We start from the raw sequence: 24618 nt of genomic DNA on the forward strand, positions 1-24618 counted from the left end.
TTAATAATTTAGTAATTTAATCTCGTAATTTTGTGATAATAAGTCAATCTCATGTAATCTCAATAGTTTGGAATGCTACATCAATATTTTAAAACACTAACTCTATAATGAGACACTATGTCATTGTCTAAGATACTATCTCAATATTTTAAGATACAGTCATGAGTCATTATTTTGCTGTTTCATATTAATATTATTAATATTACTGTTATTGCTTTGCTATCACAAAATATTAAGATTTGAGAGGGTGTTTCAAAATGTCTGCTTACTATTTCTAAATAATGACATATTATCTCGGCAGCAGGTAGGTGTCGCAGTCACACAGCTCCAGGGGCCTGGAGGTTGTGGGTTCGATTCCAGCTCCGGGTGACTGTCTGTGAGGAGTTGGTGTGTTCTCCCCGTGTCCGCGTGGGTTTCCTCCGGGTGCTCCGGTTTCCTCCCACAGTTAAAAAACACTCGTTGCAGGTGGATTGGCGACTCAAAAGTGTCCATAGGTGTGAGTGAATGTGTGTGTGTGTGTGTGTCTGTGTTGCCCTGTGAAGGACTGGCGTTCCCTCCAGGGTGTATTCCCGCCTTGCGCCCGATGATTCCAGGTAGGCTCTGGACCCCCCGCGACCTTAAATTGGATAAGCGGTTACAGATGATGGATGGATGGATGGATGGATATATTATCTCAAAATGTTGAGATAGTATCTCAAACATTAACTTAGTATCTCAAGATAACGAGATCGTATCTAAAAATGAGATACAATCTCAAACTATGGAGATAGTAACTATTAATGAAAAATTGCTGCTTTTTGTGTTGTTTAGCTTTCGTTTGTTTGTTTTTATTTGTCAGAAACAGGCTTCCGTACCTGGAGGATCATCTTCCACATCACAAGGTACATTTTCTGTTGGATCTAAGCTGTAGCTGTGTGCTCTGGACTGAGTCCTGGGTGTTACAGCCCGGCCTGGTGTTGCCCAATCCTGGCCACCAGAGGGAGGCAGAGAGCAATTAAAGGCGATTGGAAAGACGATGTCCAGAGGAGTTACCCCCGCGTCACAGTGTGGGGTTTGACCTGGTGAGCGGTTAATTACAGACTCCCGTGAAAAAGTGAGCATTTTATTATTTTTGAAATACTAATTAAATATATAGAGAGATTATCTACCGCAATATATTGACTTAGTATCTCAATATATTCTCAAAATATTGAGATAGCAACTACATATTAATGAGAAATAATTGGAGGGCTTTTTACTATTATTTTATGGGGCTTCATAGATGTACAATGGAAACACAGCAGTGAGAAAACACACACGTGGAAGACTGGACACAGCCAGGGGTTAGAAACACATGTCCATACTTTTGTACATGTGAGGTATAAATAATTGCTGGAGATTAAATGCTACATACAACATAAAGGACAAACAGCTTTGACTCATATCCTCAGTATGTGTGTGTGTTTGTGTGTGTGTAAAAGATACAACTCAAGGCCATAAGAAGCTAGCTTAGGCATAGTGTCACAAGCCAATTGTCTCAAGTCAGCACCAAAGGCCACACACACACACACACACACACATGCAAAAGAACACAGCATGCTATTCTTGGTTTTAAGCACAAATCCTGAGAATACTGTTTCCTCTTTTAGAGACATACTGTGAGTACAAACTGAATCAGAGATTTTGTGTGTGTGTGTGTGTGTGTGTGTGTTTGGGTTGGGGGAGTATAACTCTTTCCACATCTGTCGTCATGACAGTCGAGTATTATTTAAGGTTATCATCCAACCCCTAGTTTTAACGGTAATAAATATTATTAATAAATACTTCGTTATGTTTAATTAAGTGTGCTGTTGATTTAACAAATCATACAATCAGTGAGAACATCTGGAAACACACTGTGTTCTTCACACTCGCTCATGACACAGAGACTACTTTTTTAGAACAAAAATTAACATATTTTTTATTTCACTTTTTTGTATTTATTGTTCATATATTCCCTATCTGAAACCTCTTATCCAGTTCAGGGTCACGGTGGGTCCGGAGCCTACCCGGAATCACTAGGCGCAAGGCAAGAACACACCCTGGAGGGGGTGCCGGTCCTTCACAAGGCAACACACACATTCACTCACACCTACAGACACTTTTGAGTCACCAATCCATCTACCAACGTGTGTTTTTTGGACTGTGGGAGGAAACCAGAGCACCTGGAGGAAACCCACGCAGACACAGGGAGAACACACCACACTCCTCACAGACAGTCACCCGGAGGAAACCCACACGGACACAGGGTGAACACGAGTTACGAATGCGTTTCTGTGGTAGTTCAAATAGTGAATAAAAACGTAAAGACGTTTCAAGCCACCAACAAGGTACAGTCGCTTCTTACTCACATGGAACTCCCCATTCCACCTTAAAAGATGTGGAGCTTCTGAATGAACGCAAACAGAGGAGGGGGCTCGTTTATCCGCGAGTGCAGTGGTTCTCCAGAATTGTGTTTACTGCCTTTTAAAGTAAGAGTAGCAGTAGTCATGGTTAAGGTTAGTGTGTGAGGGTTGTTTTTATACATTTGTGAGGACCCTTTTAAAAATTGTTTATTTTTTTGTATGTTAATGTGGAAAAACAAAGTATGAAATTGTGTTGTTTTGGTTACTGTCGTTAAGGTGATGTGTATATTACAGGTGTAGTGTTAATTAGCTACAGTACTCAATGGAGGTCCTCACAAGTATAGCAGAACCAACGTGTGTGTGTGTTTGTCTGTCCCAAGCACTTTACACTGTGCAGAGGTTCTTTCACCCTCTTCACACTCACAGTTGTATTGTTCCAACATGTTTCCTCAAGGAACTGGACTATGTTTTAATACGGCCTCGTTCAAATAATCGTTTGTAGCAGCTTTACCTGTTTTTTAAAGTGTCCTACAAACGTATAAATGGAGCTGAGGACAACTGTGAGCCCTTTACTCGGTGGTGCCCTGGAGTAAGTGTTTGGAAACACTCAGTGTAGTACAGGTCCATCAATACTACACTGGAGTACAAGTCCTTGAATAAGTGGAACTAGTTATTGCTCTCTCTCTCTCTCTCTCTCTCTCTCTCTCTCACACACACACACACACACACACACACACACTGCCCCCTCCCCCTGCCCCTCTGTGTGATGGACCGTTAAGCCGGGGGCAGTGTGACTTAGTCTCATTAGAGCCCGGGCAGCGAGCTGCTTCTTTGACCAATGGCGCTGCAGACCTAAGCTCCAGACTGAGGAGGTCATCCACACCTTCACCGTGCCCTACATCCTAAAGTAACACGCAGCAGAAGCTCAGCTGAGGATGTGGGCTGCAGACTTTTAGGAGAAGTTTTTTTTGGAAGCGGGGAACCTGCTGAGGGATGGAGAACCCCAAGACAAAAGATTAGAGAAGGTTTCCCGAGGAGCTGGACCCTCTACGCTGCCATGGAGTTCGGGAAAATAGTTTTACTGACCTCTATGATGTTCAAATGCGGTGAGTGGTGTGTGATATATACACGGGTGGTTCTTTCTCGCTCTTTTTCCTCATTGTGTCTCTCTTTCTCAATGTTTCTCTCTCTCACACATGTAGTTTCTCTCTTCTGTTTCATTGTCTCAGTCTTACTCTGTTTCTCTTTCTCACTGATTGTCTCAAATGTCTCCTTGTCTGTCTCAGTGTCTTCACGTCTCTCTCTCAATTTCTCTGTCTTTCTCTTGGTCTCTCTCTCTCTCTTACACACAGAGAGAGAGAGAGAGAGAGAGAGAGAGAGAGAGGAAGAGAGAGAGAGAGAGAGAGGAAGAGAGAGAGAGAGAGAGGAAGAGAAAGAGAGACAGAGAGAGAGAGAGAAACAGAGAGAAAGAGAGAGAGAGAGACAGAGAGCGCTTTAGCAGTCTGGAAAGATCATCCTTCTCTGAGAGTGAGCACAGGTTATTTACAGCTGAAGATCAGCCTGTGCTAAGTGTTAAGCCCTAGGTCTTAAGCTCTGACTCTGTATGTGTTTATAGACGAGGACCATAACCTGCCTGTGTTCATCGAATAATAGCATTCATTCATTTCTGCAGTGGTGTGCTCACCTGTTGCTTCCGTGTGAAAAAGTTCTGAGGCAAATCTTCATTTATTTAAATTCCAGTAAAATTCACATTAAATGATTTACAGCTTCAGAAAAAAAGTAAAACCTAAATTTGAGTGAATTTTACGGCTGTAATCTGTAAAACTCCTCACAACATTAGGGTTCCAGTGTTTACTATGTCCAAGCTTTTCCTTATCACAGCTCTCATTCTTTTAGAATGAAATCTGCAGCCACACCTCCAAGGTTCAGCCTTGGACTACATTCATTCATTCATTCATCCGTAACTGCTTCACCCTGATCCAGAGCCTACTGAAAGAATGTTAAACTGGGTCAAGCGACCTGCACCGAGAACACGAACCAGACCCTCAGAGTCCAGACCTCATCATAATTTATTTGGGGTTAATCAACTTGAGATAAAACCAACTTCTGAGACTGAGCTGTGGAGCTGTGGCTACAGGTTTGTTTGAGAAACTGAAGGCGAGTCTTCAGAAGGGAATGGAAGTAGGGACAAAGGCAGAGAGAGGGACAGTGAACACAGACCAGTGGGATGTGTTACTTGTTGTTGAGGCTTCGGCTTTTGAAATGTTGTGTTATTTTTAAAGAAAGAAATGAGTTACATATAAAATATATACCGCACCCCACAAGGCACCTACGAGGATTATCTTATTATTTTTATTATTTCAAATAATGTATCTTGTCAATAATGTGGTGCTTATGTAAAATGATATTGTTTCAATAAATGCAGAAACATTAATACTGTAAAGTTTTTTTAATATATATATTTCTAAAACTCACTCGTGAGCGAATGTGAAGAACAAAGTGTGTTTCCAGATGGTCTCCTTGATCGTATGGGTTTGTTAAATCAACAGCACACTTGGTTTAACACAATGAAGTATTTATTAACCACTAAAACTAGGGATTGGATGATAACCTCAAATAATACTGGACTGTATGGAGGAGAGATGTGGAAAGGGTTAAACCAACACAGTATCACACTCACTGGAAAAATGGGGTTGGGTTTATTCTAATATTAGTTCTTGGGTTTTTTTTAGCGAATAAACAGATAAATCATTTTCTTATTGTCATTTTAGTTTAAATCTCAGGTGCCTAGAAATGGCAAAACAAATGAGGGAGGTGGATCTCCCAGTGGCCATTTCCCCTCCTGCTTTTAATCCTATCTGAGGGTTGGTAAATTAGGGTCTGTGCATTGTATATTGGTCCTTAGGATCCATTCTTTTCTTGAACCCTCCCCCCTTTCGCTTATGTGTCTAACAGAATTGTGGGATGGGGGTGGAGGGGGCTATTGTTTAGGGCTTGGGAACGTCTACCACTTTGGGGTACATGGGCACAGTAGATGCTATACAAGTGTCATGTGCTGGAATAAAACACTGTTTTGCACAGAGACTCAACAAAGTAGGTTTAAAAAATGTCTGGAAAACGTTTTAAGGTATTCTAATTCAAACAATTTGAACCCTTCCCCAAATGAGAAGCATCCACAGGGCTTCAAATGTCTGAAATGCCTCTGATAGGTTTCGAGGTTATCAGTGGTCAGTGAAAAAGGACATCTGTCCTAAAATACTTCAGAGACCGTGAGTGTACGTGATTCAAACCTGATTACTGTCCACTACGTGTCCAAAATATATTCCTCATTATGAGGTTATTTTACATTTCTTTAACATCGACACTGCACCCACACTGTATAAACTGTGTATTACTCTGTAACGCCCCCAGCACTGTGCCCTCTAAAGCGAAGACGCTACAGAAATGTCAGAATGAGCAGGTGTCCACAAACTTATGGCTTTCTAGAGAGTGTGTGCCGATAGTGGATGTTTAAATCTGTGTGAAGTTGTGCAGTGGAGCGAGAGGTCACTGTGGTCACATCTTTCCCTAAACTGAAGCTGTTACCATGACGATTGTGGCCTAAACTCTTGACCCCTGCTGATCTCTACAGGTCCTAGGTCCTGACGGGAAACTAAGGACTTTTATTTTGAGTTTGTTGTAAGTTTATTTTGAGTTTGTTGTTGTATTTTGAGTTTGCCAATGTTCATGACTTAAATTCAAGGCACTTTTTGTAGAATTCAGAGAATGTTTCTCTGCTTGGTTTGCGCTGGAAAAAGCTCTGCTGTTTGTATGTAGCCCTGGCTCACTAAATGGGAAACATACTCTCTTTCTCCCTCTCTCTCTCTCTCTCTCTCTCTCTCTCTCTTTCTCTCTCTCTGAATGTTGATAAGAATGAAAAGAAGATGTTGCTCTATTCTTGCTCCATAGGTAAGTAACTTTTGCTGTTAGTTACTTTACTTAAGGTGGAACTAGCTCTAAAATCAGGAGAATGCTAACTGCATGAAAGTAAACACACAGGAAAAGTGATTCAAAACTAAACTAGATACAAAACTAACTCTTACTCAAACACACTGTTCCATCTTAAAAGATATGGAGCTTCTGAATGAACACATATGGCAGGGGGAGTTTGTTTTGCTGAGGAGAGTAGTTCTCCAAAATGCTCTAGTTTGCTTTTAATATGTGCGTTACTATTAGCTTTGGCTAGCAGCCGTAACATTTTGCTCAGATACGAACATGCTTATTAAGCAGCTAAAGACTAGATTTATTTGATTAATTCCGGTCTTAATCTTAATGTACAGTTTTGACTACATTTCTAACAGTTTTTCTCTTAAAGTGATAGCCTGCTAATGCTAACCCTTCCCACTGTGATAAGGCCTGGGTTAAACAGCTAATAAATCTCTGCTTGAAAACAAACAGAGCAGAGTCTATCAGAGCACAGCTCTGTCACACATCACTCACACCTCTCTCTCCTTTTCTCTCTCTCTCTCACTTTATGTCTCTGTGTGAGTTTATGCGCTGTCTGCACAGTGTCATTGCAGTGAAAGCATTATCCTTATCTGTGTGTGTGTGTGTGTGTGTGTGTGAGAGAGAGAGAAACCCCCTTAAAGTGTAGACAGAAACTCCACAGAGGCTGAAGATTATCACAGATACTTGTCCTAAAATGCCTGCTCTTCCACTCAGGTCATTGACTGTTTTACACAAATATTATTAACAATAACCTCCCTATCCTTCATTCATCTTCTGAGCTGTTGGCATTGTGTCACCATTTAAAACAACTCTATGCAGTACATTAACTTTAAAATCACCCTGAGCTGTAATAAGGATAACCGAGCCTCTTGTTGATACTCTGGACTCAGTACTGCAGAAACTGCACTGTGTAACTTTTGGAGGAGTGTAGGAAACCAACCTATCCCTCCTCCTCAACTTTGATTTCAGGGGAAAAAGGTAGGGTAAGCCCCGGAGCCCAAACACCAAATCTTACCTAGTGTTCCTTTAAACACTAGAGACTCTCTGATGGAGAGACATTCAGAGAGAGAGAGTTTGACTGAGTCTCTGTAGTAATCTCAAGCTTACATGCCCAGGGCAGACTGAGATTAGCTGGTGAAGACTGGAGGAGGTCAGACAGATAGAGAGAGAGAGAAGGGGGGTTAGGGGTCAGGGGAGTGAAATGAAGATGAAGATAGCTGCTCTAAATTGAGCAACATTTTTAGCAAATTTTAGCAACTCTTCTTCAATTATGAGTCTGGAATTAATTTGTGTTTTTGGTAATTAGCCGTATGCTTTGATAGAGAGAGTCCTCTTTGTCAAAAAAGGTCCTTAATTCTGTTTGTTTTCAAAGCTCTTGGGTGAAAAGTTGAAAGCTAGAGTTAGCACCAGGTCAACCAGCTAAACATCACTATCGTTTAGCTGTGTATGTGTATGTGTGTGAAGGTAAAGACGGACAGGTGGAGGTGCTTTAATCCACTTTAATTTCTGTAACAAGGCAGTGTGATGAGACAGACAGAGAGTTAAGATCAGAATGGAAACAAGAGCAGATGAATTAGTGTGTCCTCTACTGTCTGTGTGTGTGTGATTTGAATGAACCTAATACAAACCTGAAGAGTTCCGCTGCTTTAAGGTGCACACACTGTGGACAAAAAAGTTTGTGTAATCTCTGTAGAAAAGCTGCTCATGGGTCTAATGTCACCGTCCCCATGCACTATGCCATCAGCTGTTTCACTGCTAGGTATCTGCTCGACTCGGCTGTTTGGTTCCTGGTCCTTGGCTGTTTTTTATTACAACGTGTCAAAACCCTGCTGTAGTTAGAGATTTTACAAATGAAGAGTTAGTGCTGGTCGTCTGCGTTGCGTGGCTTAGAGTGGCAGCTCTCTCTGGACAATCAGCGCTCTGCAAGGTTTACATGTCTCTACTGTGCTCGCTCTGAACCACGCGAGAGCAGGGACTTAAAAAAGAACCTGGTTCTAGGTACCAGGACTAACTGTATCTAATAGAAAAGCAAACAAAAAAAGCAGAGTTGGGTAGAGTAGAATAGGGACCATTCAGATGGAAAAGTGTCAGTGTAGGGTATAAAATGATGGCGCTTTAGTAATGTTGGAATGAGCTGGTGTCTACAGATTTATGGCTTTGTAGCGAGTGTTCAAATAATTTGAATCAGGTTGCTTTTAAGGAGGTCTGTGTGGTGGAGTAAGAGGTCACTGAGGTCAGCTCTTCCTATAAACTGAGACAGTTGCTATGGCGATATAAACTCTTGACCTGTGCTGTTCTGTACAGGTCCCTTTTCCAGACCAAAAACACTTTTAGAGCGTTTGTCCGATTTTTTTTTTAGAGTGTGTGTCTGATTTCAGAACAATGCTGTAAAAGTAAATTACACTGCAACTGTAGGGGAGGGACCCACTTTGGGTGACTGTCTGACTGTCAGGAGTGTGGTGTGTTCTCCCTTTGTCGTTGTGTGTTTCCTCCAGGTGCCCTGGTTTCCTCTCACTGTCAAAAACAACACGTTGCTAGGTGCCTTGGCGACACAAGTGTCCATAGGTGAGTGAAAGTGGTAGTGTTTGTTGCCCTGTGAATGATTGGCGCCCCATGATTCTATGTAAGCTCCAGACAATGAATGAATGAATGCGTGAATTAACTGTAGGGGAAGCTCAACAACAAAACTACCAAATCTTACCTAGTGTTTCTTTAAACTTGTTTAAAAATTGTTATACCACTCATGACTTTTAGAAGAGGTGTCTAGACACTTTTGGACAGCTTTTAGGAAAGTTCCCAACTCCAGTGTTGATTCACCTCTGGCACTGAGTTTAGTTCCAAGTCCTAGGCTTAATCCATGTCTGGGAAACTTGTCCACAGAGTATTTAAACCAAATAAACTGAAACCTCAGTGTCAAAGTGCATGCAATTATTTTATAATTAATCATAAATGACATCAACAGTTATGTTCCTGCTGAATATCTTGAACCTATTTTCAAAAAGAGATATCTTCAGTATCTCAGTAGATTCTACACCGTCTGTATAAAGTAAATAAACGTCCAGATGAGTTTCACTAAGTACTTGTTTATGACCAGTGTGTCTGCTAGTGGTATTAAACTGCACGTCTCTGTGTGTATGTGGATGGCACTTAGCAGGGGGTTCTGAAAGCCTTAAACCTTAAGACGTCTCCTGTGGTCCCTACTCTGCCTAGAAGTCCCAGTTTGTCCCTGCGATACCCCTCCCCCACCACACACACACCCATCTGCTTCAGCATCATCCAATTTAACTACAATCCTTGTCGTGCAGTTCTTGCACTTTTGCTTTGCTGTTGGACGAGTGGACAAAGATCTACACACACAACATAGAAGAAAAAAAATAATTCCAATGACATAAACCACGACCGACATCAGTGGTCTCCAAATCTGGCCGTAAACCTGAAAAGAATGCAAAAACACATTTAAAAACATATATCTCCCAAAATATTAACTTTACAGGAGAAGGGGAAAAACCTTGAAATTCAGTGGAAGTCAATTTAATTCCAAGTTATTTTGGAGCATTTCTATTGGTCCATTCATGAAAGTTTCACACAGTGTGAAGGACAGCTGCTGTGTTCAAATGATGAAGTAAACTGCTCATCCACAAACAGGGAGATATATGTTATTAATTGGACAGGGACGATTTGCTTTAATGCAGTGCAGTCTGAGGGCTCAAAGGTCACAGGCGTTCAATTGGAGTTCTCCAGTTTCCCTGAATCTTTGGATGGAAATATGTGCTGTAGGCAGTGAAACACCTAAATTCTTGTTATTATACATTGCACTGAAACAGCTGGATTATTCTCTGGAGAATACTTTTTGAAATGGTTTTTGACGCATCCCTTGATCGCTAAATGTAGGCCTTTTCTAGAAGCAGCTTTTACTCACAGGCTTCACTGGGTCACGGGATGAATATGGGTTTGGAGCATTTTATGGTGTTTATGTTGAAAAGTTTGAATTTGTAGCTGGCGTTGATCTTAGACACGACGATGATGATGAGGCCAAACATTAAATATAGCTTATGTCGGAACTGAAGCTTGTACATAAACGATTACTAACCACACACAATCTACGTCTCTCTCTCTCAAACATACACCTACACACACACACTCACACACAGGCAGACAGTAGAACCCCCACATTCCTCTCCTGCACTCATTAATATCTTCCACATGAATGAAGATTTGGGAGAGGGAGGACTGATCAAAGCAGGGGGGAGCCCAGGGGGCGGAGCTAAAATGAGTGGGAGATAAGGGGCCCTCTGGGGTGAAGGGGATTGTATGTATGTGGGTGTGGGTGGCTGTGCAGGGAAGGGAAGTTGAGTTGTTTAAGGAAAAAAAGAAATGAATTTGTCCCCTTCCAAAAAAAAAAAAAAAAAAAAGCCGTCAATCTACAAGACTTAAACAATGTCCATTATTAGGACACGCCTCCTTAAATATATTTGGGTATGGATGGGGATCCTCTTGGGGTACAGTAACTACAGTCTACACTCTCCCAGAAAGGCTTTATACTACACATAGGAACATTGCTGTGAGGATTTGATGGCCTTCCACCACATAAACATTAGGTCTGGTTCCACCGTTAGGTGATTAGTTCTTGGTCACAAACAGCACTCCAGCTCGCCCCAGAAGCACAAAAAGAGCTCAGTCACTGCAGGGAACACAGTTCCACTGTCCCACAGATCAGTGCTACCCCCCCTCATCCACATTTGCACACAGGTAACATAACATTTAGCTTTTAATAGAGCATCAATTCAGGGGTGTTGGAGGGTGGAGGATGGGCTTCAGAGGGGTTTTTTGTTAAGCTTAGTCAGATAAGAGGAATGTGGAGGGACTCACCCGTGCTCTCACGCGATTGGTCATTTGGAAAGATAAATCCCTATGAATGCCTCCTCTCTCTCGTTCTCTCACTCTCTCTTCATACCAGCAAAATATCTGTTGGGAACTGTATATAGTTCACAGCTGCTAAAAACTTTGCCTCATATTTTTATTCAAGTTAGACAAATATCTTAAAGCCCCTGGGAATGTTTTGTTTTAATTACGTTATGTATTATGTATTATGGCCAGTGTAAATGTGCAAATGACTTCTTGTGAATATCTTCTTGAAGTATAATATATATCTACTGAATTTCACCACTACTGCTTTCGTCTAGATTAGGAATTGACAGGCCTAAAATTTGTAATGCTTATTCTGAACACTTTATTCTGAACAATCCAAAGGATAACATGGCTCCGCCCTCTTTTCTACTCTGAGCAACCTCGCGCTTGAGCCCAATCAATCCAAGCCTCATGCCGAGTAAACCCAGCGCTCATTCTGAGCCTCACACAGAGTGAACCCAGCGCTTGGCTTGGCTTCAGTTTGGGCTAACTATATTGAGTAAAGCAAGTAATCCTGCTTTGTGGAATACCCCCTTTGGTGGATAATTTCTGATTAAAACACACATTTTCAGGGTACTTGTTTGTTGACTTAAGGCTTACAGGGTGGTCTCTATACGTCAGGCAGGGAGAGAAAAGGGGGATTAGGGGCTCAGGATGTTTTGTTAAATGGTTAATGACCCTCACACTATTTCAGTAGTTGTAATATTGCTTTAGCTCGTCACCCAACATGATCCAGTGTCTAAAACTTATGCCTTTGACTATGCAGATCTACACTGGTCTAGAGATATTTAACAAATGCAGTATATATTTTGAACATTGGTATGCCGGTTAAATCCAGCTGGGCGACCAGTTAATGCAGTTTCAGACCAGCATTAAACTAGCATAGACTAGCATTAGGAGCTCCAACACATTACACCCAGGTCCTTATAGGGTTAATTTGATCAGTTTGGCTTGAAATCCTCTGAAGGTAGAATTCTTTGCTTAAAAGAGCACTGTACAATATTTTTACCTCAAAATCACACGCACTTCTTTGATGCCCCACTGAGCTGTAATAAGGTAAACAGGGCCTCTGTCTTTTCTACTCTGGGCTCAACACTGCAGAAACTGCATGGTTTTATAATAAATAGTGAGTATTTTTTAAATTTTATTTATTTATTTTTGTGTATTTTTATTTTAAACTTTATTCTTTTTGAATGAAGAGTGATCCAACCACCCTATATTGAACCCCCACGCGTACATCAGTATGAAATGGATTACACTAGGGAAAGCCCCAGGACAAAAAATAAATAACAATAATAATAAATCTCACCTAGTGTTCCTTTAATTGCTGAATTACTTTCAAACATATTTCACAACTGTACCATTGTTCTACATAAATATGCTCTAAAAAATGTGCCCTAAAAAAGCACTTTCCAACCAGGTCATCACTGAAACTTTCCATTGTGTTCCTCTGTGATCGGTTTCTGTTCTCACAGCTCTGTATTATACTGGGTCTGTAGCAGGTGAATAGCCAGGTCAAAGTTACTGGGATTTACACACTGATCCCATTCCAGTTGAATTACCACTACATTCCTGGGTACAAGTACATGTGCAAAGGGCTTGAGGAGGATGGGAGATCCTTGGCACCATGACTTACTGGCAGTATTTTTAACCTACAGACTGCAGGACGTCCAAATAGTGGAAATCCTGTTTCACCTGTAAATAGGTTTTAATGCTGTTTAGTTGATCGGATTGTGACAGGGTCAGTAGGAAGTTACAGCTTGATCACAGCCTCAGTGGATGCGTATTCAGTTCAGCAGTTTCAGGTTTAAGGGATTGGTTAAGAAAGATGTGCTAAATGACACTTTGAATGTAAATAAGTACTGATATAGGTGCTACCGATTTATTTATTTGTTTGTTTGTTTGTTTGTATGTATGTATGTATATTTTAATGTATATAATCAGCTAACTTTTAAACCAATAAACTCTGACATAAAAAATACTAAACCTGAGGGTGAGCCCTTTTTCACCACTTAGCCCTACCCCTCCGTGTTGGTGCCTAGGTCTGGGTGTCTCAATTTCCCCTTGAAATGGAGATATTTCCCGGCACCCCTCAAACGGTGGGTTATGAAGGGAAAATCAGCGGCAAAATGGCGGCACAAGCGACCAAAGAAACCCACAAATATCAGTATTTTCTCCTTTAAAAACACTATGATCACTAGTGTATTATCTTAATATAATATACTTTCATTGAATTTTGACTCTTTGCCTCATAACAAGGAGAAAACATTTTTTGACGACGCCTCATTTTCCAGTTCCACCTTAAATGGCAAAGCCATTACATTGTAGCGCCAGGGGCTACTGCAAAATTTAAGGTGGAACTGGAAGTTTCAAACAAAAAGATGCCGGAAAAGCAGCTGAATTTAGCTTCGTAGCACAGAGAGTGAGGAGTGGGTGATAATATATGGTTGTGGAACTCTTTTGAATGCGTAATGCCCTAAATTTAGCTACGTTAATATCCAGACACTCTGATATTACTGCGGACTGGAGGCAGAGCTCTGCCGAAGCGCTGCTCTTTTTTTGTGTGTTCTGATGACGTATCAGGTTATTGAAGGGCCGTCCCGTTTCGTAGGTAGGGATTTTAACCACTACACCCTGTAACCCGGCTCCAAGGGGTAAAATAACACTCGAAAATGAGGGGTAGGGGTAAAATTAAATTGATTCACCCTGACCGCCCCCTTTTTTCTCACCTGCAGGTATATTCTGCTCAGAGTCTTCTGAGAAGTGCCTGTCCTTTCCGTGTCAGAATGGAGCAACGTGTGTGGACTCTATGGACGACTACGTGTGTCTGTGTGCCCGGGACGGTGTGCGGTACATGGGGAAGGACTGCGAGGAGCTGTACGATCCATGTGTGTTTCTGGAGTGTGAGGGGTGTGTGAGTGAGCTGGGTAGTGATGCATACACCTGTCAGACAGAGGTGGACGAGTGTGCGAGTGGGCCTTGTGTAGGTGTCCGGTCTGAGTGTATGAAGGAATCGGACGGGTACACCTGCCTGTGCCCAGATGGTTTTGGAGGAGATGACTGCACTGCGCGTGTCACAGACTGTGTGGACCAGCCCTGCCTCAACAATGCCACCTGTAGACGGCAGCTACATGGCTTCCACTGCGACTGCGCGCCAGGTTTCCGCGGGGAACATTGTGAGGAGGATATAGACGAGTGTGTGTCCCATCCTTGTCAGAACGGTGCAATATGCATGGACGCAGTCAACGAGTACCACTGCTTCTGCGTACCCGGTTACCAAGGTTACAACTGTGAGATTGACATCAACGAATGTGCATCCCATCCGTGCGAGAACAATGGAACCTGCATCAACGGGAAAGACCGCTATGTTTGTGAGTGCCTCCTGGGATACACAGGTAAATGTGTGCATGTGTATGACCAGTGTATAGTAATTCTGTTAACTATACATTTACATGTATATATTTATATTTCTCACATGTTTTATTATAGGAATGAACTGCGAGGTGGAGGTAGACGAATGCGAGTCGGATCCGTGTGAGAACGGCGCTACCTGTAATGATCTGGTGGGACTCTACACCTGTGACTGTGTGAGAGGGTTCACTGGGATCAACTGTGAGGTGAACATCGACGAGTGTGAGAGTGCTCCCTGTCAGAACGGAGGCACCTGCCACGACCTGGTGGACAGGTAACAGAACTGAGGTCTAGTTGTCACTAACGCAGACAGGTGTCCAGTCATGGTGTCTTTTCAAATAAAATGTGTGTGTGTGTGTAGTTTTGAATGTGACTGTGGAGATTCTGGCTTCATGGGAGATGTGTGTGAGGAAGATATACCCGAGTGTGGGTCAGACCCCTGTCAACATGGAGCCACCTGTGTAGAAGGAACCAATGAATACACTTGTACCTGCTGGCCAGGTAAGGGACACACACACACAAACACACACTCATTCATAACCATGAAGCATTTCTGTTGGTCGAGGTCCAGGTGTTACATGACTTAGATATGACAGTACAGTTTATATATTTTGTGTGTGTGTGTGTGTGTGCAGGTTTCGAGGGGCTAAACTGTGAGGTGGATATTGATGATTGTGCTGGTGCTCCCTGTGAGAATGGAGGAGAATGCTTTCAGAAGTCAGACCCCTCAAACTGGGACATGGACTGGACCTTTAGTTACTCTACAGCTGCTGGATACACGTGTCAGTGTCAGCCAGGTTACACAGGTAAAACACACACAGACACACACAGTGTGGTGTGTTTCAGCGGCCATTATGTAGAATTTCATTAATTGTGTGGCAGTGTAACCTTAACCACAACGGATATATTCCCCACAGTGTGAATGTGTAAAAAAAGCTGTCCAATGAAAAACATGCATCTCCAAAATAATAACTTTACAAGGGAACTTTCAGAGGACGTCAGTGTAAAAAGATTTTATTCTTTTTTGGGAGCATTTTGGAGCAGATGAAATGTTCAAATGATGTGGTAAACTAATGTGGTCATTTGTGTAAAGCTGATTATGAAAATATTGGTTGAATGTGGAAGTGTATGTGTGTGTGTCTGTCTCTCTTCAGGAGAGAACTGCTCCACAAACATAGACGAGTGTGTATCAGAGCCGTGTCAGAACGGAGGGAGATGTGAGGATCTGGTGAACGGATACAAGTGTCTGTGTGCGGATGGTTTTACAGGTAAGAATTATGTGCCCTTATACACAACTTCTTTAGTTAGAGCTGGACAATAAACCAATATCAATATACATCACAATATTAAATGTTTGAATGAGAATATGATTTTCATATTTTTAATATATCAATATACATTATTTACTGAGTGTCACTGACCGACAGTCATTAGAGGGCGCTGCCATCAGTTCAATGCACTAAATGTTAAAGTTAGTTTAAAATATTAATATTGACAAAGCCAAGAGGTTTATGTTTGATGGTGATGTCATTTTTTGTTTGTTTGGTTTTTTCAGTTTTTCTGTGTATTTTAAACTCTTCATATTGGTATCGGAATTATATAAAATTGACTGGAATTAAGTAATATATTGTAATATGTATTTTGACCATTTATATAATTGATTATAGGATTAAAAATCATTGGAACCAGGCTGATTATTTGATATTTTCTGATATTTTAAACCAATCATTTAATGCGTTTTCTTTATGACGAACAAAGTGTGGGCAATGCTCTTGTTCTTAAAATTTTTTTTTTTTAAATAACATTGTTAGCCTCAGTTTGTTCCTCCTCTGAGTGTGGAGTAGTCCAAAGGCAGAGCTGAGGCCCTTATATTTGTATCAATGTGCTGCTGCATAATAACACTGCTAAAGGTCCAGGATTAGTTTTTTGTTTTAAGTCTTGTGCATTAAGTAAACATTAATTAATTTGTTATTATTATTTATATTAGTTTATAAACATCTATTAATGTTAATCCTGCGTATTTTATCTTTCTGTATATTTTCTAAACGTGTAAATACCGACATCGACATGTGTACATGTATAATATCAGATATTGGCATCGGTGCATCCCCACATAGGATGTGTATTTTAAAAGAGACTCATTATATATATTTTGCCCTGTGCTGACTCTATTCCCCTCTTTGCCAGGCGTGGAGTGTGAGGTGGACATAAACGAGTGTGAGAGCGCCCCCTGTCAGAACAGTGGAGTGTGTGAGGACTTGGTGGCTGAATACAAGTGTCACTGTCCAGAGGCTGCAGCAGGACTAAAGGTGTGGGGGGGCCAGCAGTGTGCCGTGGAGCTGCTGGGCTGCCTCGGTCACCAGTGTCAGAACGGCGCCACCTGTCAGCCGTGGCTGGAGGGGGAGGAGCACAGACACACCTGTCTGTGTGCACCTGGTTTCTATGACGATGTTTGCTCCACCCCCACCACGTTCTCTTTCCCCAAGCCGGGCTTCTTCCTCCTGGAGGTTCCTGTGGAGGAACGGAAGAAGCGTTCAGTGGAAACCGAGCGCCCCCTACAGGTGTGTTTGCGTTTCCGCACCACTCTACCTGACAGGTTGCTGTTCTTCCGAGGTAGCGTTGACCACTTTCTGTCTCTTGAACTGGTGGGAGGTGCCCTGCGAGCATGGGCAGAATCCACTGAGGGCGGAGTCTCGCTTCAGGTCGCTTCTTCTGGGCTGGTGAATGATGGGAACTGGTATGAAGTGTGTGTGAGCCTCGCTGTGGAGCCGGTTGAGCGGGCAGAGCTGGTGCTGGAGGTTAAAGGTCCAGGCTGTGGTAAAGACGGCTGTAGGGTGGAGCAAAGCACAGACCACGCCCCCTTCCTACAACACAACCAGCTAACACAGGTGTATGTGGGTGGAGCTCCGGATACCTACCTAAGCCTCACCCAGAGTAGACTTGGGTTTGTGGGCTGTATGGAGGACCTCCTTGTGGACGGGCGCACTATCCTACCGCAAGGAGCCAAGGGGGAGGAGCTTGAGCTGGGCTGCAGTAAGAGGGAGTGGTGTCAGGAAGAGCCACACCCCTGCAGTCACCATGGAGACTGTATTGACCTATGGACAACCTACCAGTGCTCCTGCCACAGACCATACCATGGAAAAGGCTGCAGCCAAGGTAACTAAAACTCGACCAATGTAAATATGGTTGGTGCAGGGCCTATAATTAATTCACAATAAAACGCACTAGAAGGCAGCTAAATATGCATCATTTAAAGGAACACTAGGTAAGATAAGGAGAGTGGTTTTCTACTCTCCTCCATAAGTTGCATAGTGCAGTTTCAGCAGTGCTGAGCCTGGAGTAGCAACAACAGAGGCTCTCTTTTGCCTATTAGCTGTAATTTTAAGGTAAAATATTACATAGTGTTCCTTTAAACAGCTCATAACAGCTAGTGTTTTCATCATTTTTTTTACATTTCAATATCATGCCCGGGGCTATATTTCAGTGTCATTTCTTTGTCTCCTCTTCTCAGAGTTCTCCTCTTGGACGTACGGTCACGAGAGCTCGTCCAGTTTCAGCTCCTTCGACCTGCAGGCGGGTCATGACGAGAACTTCAACATCTCTTTCTTCCTGCGCTCACGGAAGACAGACGGAGTTCTGCTGCAGTTGTGGGAGGCGGGTCTGAGCAGGGCAGAGGGGGAGGAGCCGTACCTGACCGTGTACCTGCAGATGGGGCGGGTACAGGTGAGCGCAGGTGGGCAGAGCTTGAGCTCACCTGTGTTCGTGTGTGACGGGAACAAGCAGCTGCTTCAGGTGGAGCTGCAGCAGGGCGACGTCGTCTTTAGCCAAGCGGGGTTCCGTTACCCACTCGGGTCCCTGACCTCGGTGACCCCACGCGAGGGGGACTCTGTGTATTTGGGAGGGCTGCCAGATGAGGGGCTGGCGAGCAGGTGGGGGGGACAGTATAAAGGCTGCTTGCAGGATGTAAGACTGGACAACGTGCGTCTGGATGTAGATGCGTGGAACAGCACAAACAACGACACGGTTTATGTCCCCAGCAACGCAGAAAACGTCCTGCCTGGCTGCATCAGCGATGACATGTGCAAGGTATGCACACACACACACACACACACACACGTGAGTTAACACTTTGTTTACTACATAATTCCTTATGTGTTCCTTCATATTCATTTACAATGTAGAAAATAATATTAAATAAAAACACTAAGAAAAACCATTGAATGAGAAAGTGTGTCCAAACTTTTGACTGGTGTTGTACATTCACAACATGTGGAAAACGGCCCAAAACAAAGGAAACCCTCCCTGAGTGGGCGTGTCCAAACATTTGACTGGTCCTGTATATAATTAACTTTGTGTGTGTGTGTATGTGTGTGTGTTCATTTCTTTGGAAGGTGGAGCCATGTATGAACGGAGGGGAGTGTTCGGTCACCTGGAATGATTACTCCTGTTCGTGTCCTCCGAGCTACACTGGGAAGTCCTGCGAGACCCGAGTGTGGTGTGTGAGTGATCCATGTGTAAACGGAGGCCGCTGTGTGGATCTTCCAGACGGATACGAGTGTACGTTCCTCTCAGCACACACACATTCCACCACAATTCACACTCAAACAAAAATATCAGAAAAATTATGTGCTGGAAGAGGTAGGTGAACCCAGTAGTTTTTGGGAAGGAGTCCAGGGAGGCTTTTAAATACATGAAGAATGAAGAGTGTGAGAGAGAGAGGGATCCTGGAATCAGGTGTGTGTTGTTGTAGATTAACGAGTGTGTGCCTTCATGTGTGTTTTACAGGTGTAGCTAACGCCACCTTTGATAACTCCCCCCTTCACTTCACTGCGAAAGGCTCTCTGACCATAGCAGTGACCAACGTCACGGTGGAGGTGCGGACACGGCAGGAGAACGGCGTCCTGCTGAGGGCGTGGAAGGGTGCGGAGTTTCTCCTGATTGGTCTGCTGGACGGCGTGGTGAGGGCGGAGTTTCACAGCGAGGACAGACCAGAGCCGTTAGCGTTTTCCGGGTCACAGCTGATCGCAGATGGACTCTGGCATCGCCTTGACATTGCAATGGAGCACCCAGAGCAAGAGGCGTCGCCATGGGTGATCAGCGTGGACGGGGTCACCGACGGCAGCAGCGCTCCAGAGCATGCTGGGAGTCTGCAGTTCCTCAGTGACGTAACGAGTGAAGTGGCGCTGGCGGAGAGCTACACCGGCTGCCTGGGTGTGGTCAGGGTGGGCGGAGCGTACCTGCCCTACACTGATGATGTCGTAGCACCGCAGGTGATGCGTTTCCGTCGGCGCCGTGGCGAGCGGGCACGGCTGGGATGCCTCGGCGCCCCCGTGTGTCGGTCCGATCCTTGTCAGAACGGGGGAACCTGCGAGGACGTGTTCCACCTGTTCCACTGCGCTTGCCCGACTGGGTGGGAGGGGCTCACCTGTGAAACCAACACAGACGAGTGCGCCTCAAGTCCCTGTCTCCACGGCACCTGCAGGGACAAGCTTGGGGGGTTCGAATGCGATTGTGAACCAGGATATGAAGGAGCCACCTGCGCTCAGGACAAGGACGAGTGTAAAGACTCACCCTGCAAAAACAGAGCCACATGCGTGGACGGAGTTAACAAGTACAGCTGTGTGTGTGCTCGCGGATACAGTGGGAAAAATTGCCAGTGAGTATTCTCTCTCTCTCTGTCTCAAAGCTGAGCAGAGAAGGGATTTCTACAAAAATGCAGCCTAATAATTCTTTAAAGCAACACTATGTCATATTTTTACCTTAAAATAACAGCTTGAAAATCATTGTGATGCTCCACTGAGCTGTAATAGTGAGAATAGAGCCTCTGTTTCTATTCTGGGTTCAACAATGCAGAAACCACACTATGTAAGTTTTGGAGGAGGGTAGGAAACCACCATCACCACCACCCCTGCCACCTCCTCATTGATTTCAATACTGTGCTGTAAAAATGAATTACACTAGGGGGAGCCCCAGGAGCAAAAACCCAGAGTCTTACTTAGTGTTCCTTTAAAACTAAATGTATGAAATATTAATGGGTAAAGAGATGAAAGACATGATGAAAAATGATTCAAAGATATTGAATTGAAACATGATTATACTGGAGTTTGGACATCTCCTGCACCCCGAGTGAGAAAGTTCTTGGGGAAACGGAGTAGTAGCAAATTGTAAATACCCCTATAAATATTTAAAGAGCTGATAATCCTTAGGAGAACATTTATTCGAGGATGAAAACAATGTGTATAAAATTTGGCCAGTGGTCACAGCTGACCATTTCTGTGTTCTTTAAAAGGCATCTGAATCAAGCTGTAATTTGTCCTCCTTCAGGTGGAACTTCCCTCCTCAGAAGTGTGAGAACCTGAAGTGTGAGAACGGAGGGGTGTGTCGAGATGCGTCATGGGGGGCTGAGTGTGTATGCACCCCAGGATTCACAGGATACAGGTGGGCTCACACACACATTTCCGTGGTCTTACTGACCTTGTTTATAGCCCACAACACAAACACTTTACTGCCTTAAAGGAACACTACATTATATTTTTACTTTAAAATCATGGCGATGCTCCACTGCGCTGTAACAGAGAGAACAGAGAGTGTGTCGTTGCTACTCCAGGCTCCGTACTGCAGAAACTGCACGATGAGAGCAGTGTGTGTTGCTTTTTGAGCAGAAAAATAGGAGGAGCTTTTATTGTCATATGTTGCTTTTAATTTGAAGCCTTTTTTGAAGACATACGCTCTCATTATTCATACATTTACACGTTTGTTTATATTTTCTGTAACGTCTTTATGGGGCCAACGTATAAAACCACTTATAAAACGTGCTGCTGCCCAAATGCTTGAGATATAACTGCTGTATGACGCATGTTCTTTCTGTATCTGACAAAGACTAGTCCCTGAAACTGTGTGTGTTTTTCTATGCAGGTGTGAGACTGAGATTAACGAGTGCATTTCCAGTCCGTGCCTGAACGGAGGGACGTGTTTGGATCGTCTGAGCTTCTTCCAGTGTGTGTGCGCTGCGGGTTTCAGTGGACCATACTGTGAAACTAATGTATGTGCAAATAAGCCTCGTTAAATTACACAATATTAGACTTGTATTATATTATATTTATAAGAGTCTTGTCCATTGCTGGTGGAAACCTGCCGCTGTGTGTTTCTTTGCAGAAAGAGGCTCAGAGGGAGCGGATGCCATGGCTGGTGGTGGCGATCCCATTGGCCTGCGGCTGTGTTCTCTTGGCCGTCATTGGTCTTATATTTATGTTGATGACAGCACGCAGGAAGCGTCAGTCCGAGGGGGCGTACTCTCCCAGCCAGCAGGAGGTAGCAGGTGCTCGACTGGAGATGGACAGCATGCTGAAAGTCCCGCCGGAGGAACGGCTCATCTGAGACAATCACAGTGGCCACTAGGCCACTACCTTAAACTCAAAGGTAGATGAACCACCAGGATGTGCTGGTGAACCAACATCTGAGCTCCTTTCAAGTTGTAGCGTGGCTGCTGCCACTGTTTTAGCTGATGGTCACGGATAAAAGAATGTGAAAAACTACTGAAGCTGATTAGAGACTAATTAAAGGGACGCTCTGTGGTGTGTAAAAAAAATGTAACCCTTGTTACATCAACTGTAAAAATGCCCACAAAAATGCTGCAGTAGGCTCTTAAATCTGGAAGCTGGGAGGGGTTTTTGAAACTTATAACTGCTTTCCTACCCACCTCCAGACATTACATAGTGCAGTTTCTGCAGTGCTGAGCCCAGAGTAGCAATGACAGATGCCCTATTCTCCCTATTACAGCTCAGTGGAGCATCACAATGATTTTGAAGCTGTAATGTTAATGGAAAAATATTACCTAGTGTTCCTTTAACAACACAAAGGAATGATTTGTTTGCAATAAATTAAAATACAAATATCAATATAAATAACAGCCATAACAATAAGAACAGCATCAGATAATCAGTCCAGAAGTGGATGTGGTTAGTTGTCCATGTTCCATTTAAAGACACTGTGCTTTTATTTTATAAATCTCTGCCCTAGACACAGGAGGTAGAGCAAAATCCTCTAATCCACTGAAATAATCTGGTTTTTAGGAACACAATCACACACCACCTTCACGTACTTTTACATTCCTCCACCAAGTTTTATCCACTGTTCATTTTCACATAAACACCAAATGAGGTCCACAGGCCAGCTGTGCTGGTCCACAGCTGGAGGTTATCTGGGCGGTGTCAGGTGTAAACAAGTAATCAGGTGCAGTTTTTACGTGTCACTGCACCTGCACTGAGTTCGGATGTTTGGTTTGTGGACGATAAATCTAAGTATTTTAGTGTCTGACGATTGTCCGATTTCTGTATGGTACTCTGCTGTAATTTAATGTTGAGTGACTTGGTTTTCAGTGAATTTTAGCCTAATGTTTTGTGGTTTCTGCTCTGTAATGTTCTCAGCACCAGCTGTAATCCCTGAGTCTGTGCTTGTACAGATACGACAGGTTATTAAAGACCCCCTCCAGTGAAAATCCACTGTTTAGCCTTGTTAGCATCTGCATGTGGTACTGTTAGATGACTGTTAGTCAGCGCTACGACTTAGCATTACTGGCTTCAAACGGCAGTGTTCCAAAGGCATTCTCAGAAACAAGGATTCAGAGGGCACAGGGATTCTGATGTCACACACCTAAGGATCCAATCCCCGGAAAGGAAGGTCAAGAATAAGATTTTAGGAAGTTAATTGATGATCGGAGAGGTACGTGAAGTAGTAGCGGACCAACACGTTCCTACAAATGTACTCTTTCACAGAAACTGTTCCAAGTTGTTAGCCTGTTTTGTAAAGCCCCACCACCTCATCAGCAGTTACTAAAGCACAAGTTTGAGGGCGGAGTTAGAATTTTACCATAGCCAATTACAGTGAGCAATCTGATACATTAATTAATATTCATGAGATAACCAATATACAGCATTAGGAGGAGACAGGACTAATAAAGACTAGAGAATTGTGAGCACTGCAGTTTAATTCTAGTCATGGGGCTGTTAAACCCTGTTCATATTTGTTTGGTTGTTGGAAATTACAGAACAAATGTGTAATATTACTCAGAGCCGTGTGTTTATTCCTATACTCCCCACACACACAAACTTACAATGCATTCCACAGCTCTTCACAATGTGTGTATAGTGCTGTAAAGACATACTAGGTCTTTTTTTTTTAATGTAAAAAGTGTAAAATATGCTGTAATTAATGTGTGAAATATAGCCACTGAGGTCCACCTTAAGGGAGTTTCCTATGCAAAACAGAACTGTAGAAGTTTACAAACTAATGTGGCAGGAAGTCACGTGAGCTTTCCATAATAAAAGTACCTGTGTACATGACCATGACTCTTCTTATAGAAAACCCACGTGACTTCCTGCCACATTTGTTTGATTTCTCTCTGACAGAAATGAATGCGATGTATAAAAACCTGTATCTTGTCCTTTCGTCAAACCAGATCCGTTTGTGTTCCTTTTTTTCCACTCAATGTCCCTGCTCTTTATTTTCCGTTATCCGGAAGTATATTATTTTAAATACGTTTTTTTTTAATCTTCTCGCTTTTCTCAACACTGGACCTAAATGTGAACACACCACCGAAATCTCATAACACCATAAACACAGCAGCTGCAGCAACAGCTTCTAATCCGTAATACACTGTTTAAATCTGTTATTACAGGAAGACAATCACAAGCCGCCATCACATCATTCTGCTGTTTTCATCTAATTGGCCAGGTTCGTCATTTTAACAGTATACAGTTTGGTCGGTAGGGGGAGCCGTGCCCTCACTGCTCAACCTCCAGTTCCACCTACGGGACACTGCCTCAGGAGTCAGTCAATCTTTGCCTTTCTGCTGAAACATCTGAATTAGGGTGTGCTTCATGCAAATGATATGGAAATAGGGCACTAATGTTGGTGCTTTGTTTTTAGGGAGTCATAATTATGCAAAAAC

At 43.1% G+C, this 24618-nt stretch overlaps 1 protein-coding gene across 4 annotated transcripts; it reads left to right on the plus strand.

Annotated features, from left to right (window-relative positions):
• Positions 1 to 999: 999 nt before the first annotated feature.
• crb2a (crumbs cell polarity complex component 2a) lies at positions 1000 to 23971 on the plus strand. Of its 4 annotated transcripts, none has more exons than XM_066646616.1 (13): positions 1000 to 1093; positions 13994 to 14653; positions 14748 to 14943; positions 15031 to 15170; positions 15305 to 15475; positions 15824 to 15937; positions 16857 to 17825; positions 18181 to 18755; positions 19061 to 19226; positions 19455 to 20325; positions 20994 to 21107; positions 21585 to 21711; positions 21825 to 23971. In XM_066646616.1, exons 2-13 carry the CDS (start codon positions 14068 to 14070, stop codon positions 22044 to 22046), a joined length of 4251 nt encoding a protein of 1416 aa, XP_066502713.1. In that variant the 5' UTR covers positions 1000 to 1093; positions 13994 to 14067; the 3' UTR covers positions 22047 to 23971. The 4 variants fall into 4 exon arrangements, with proteins under 4 accessions (XP_066502713.1, XP_066502711.1, XP_066502714.1 ...); XM_066646614.1 differs by lacking the exon at positions 1000 to 1093 and adding an exon at positions 3345 to 3469; XM_066646617.1 differs by lacking the exon at positions 1000 to 1093 and adding an exon at positions 5986 to 6041.
• Positions 23972 to 24618: the final 647 nt, after the last annotated feature.

The sequence above is a fragment of the Hoplias malabaricus genome, chromosome 15, assembly GCF_029633855.1.
Source record: "Hoplias malabaricus isolate fHopMal1 chromosome 15, fHopMal1.hap1, whole genome shotgun sequence".
In the NCBI taxonomy this organism is placed as follows: Eukaryota; Metazoa; Chordata; class Actinopteri; order Characiformes; family Erythrinidae; genus Hoplias; species Hoplias malabaricus.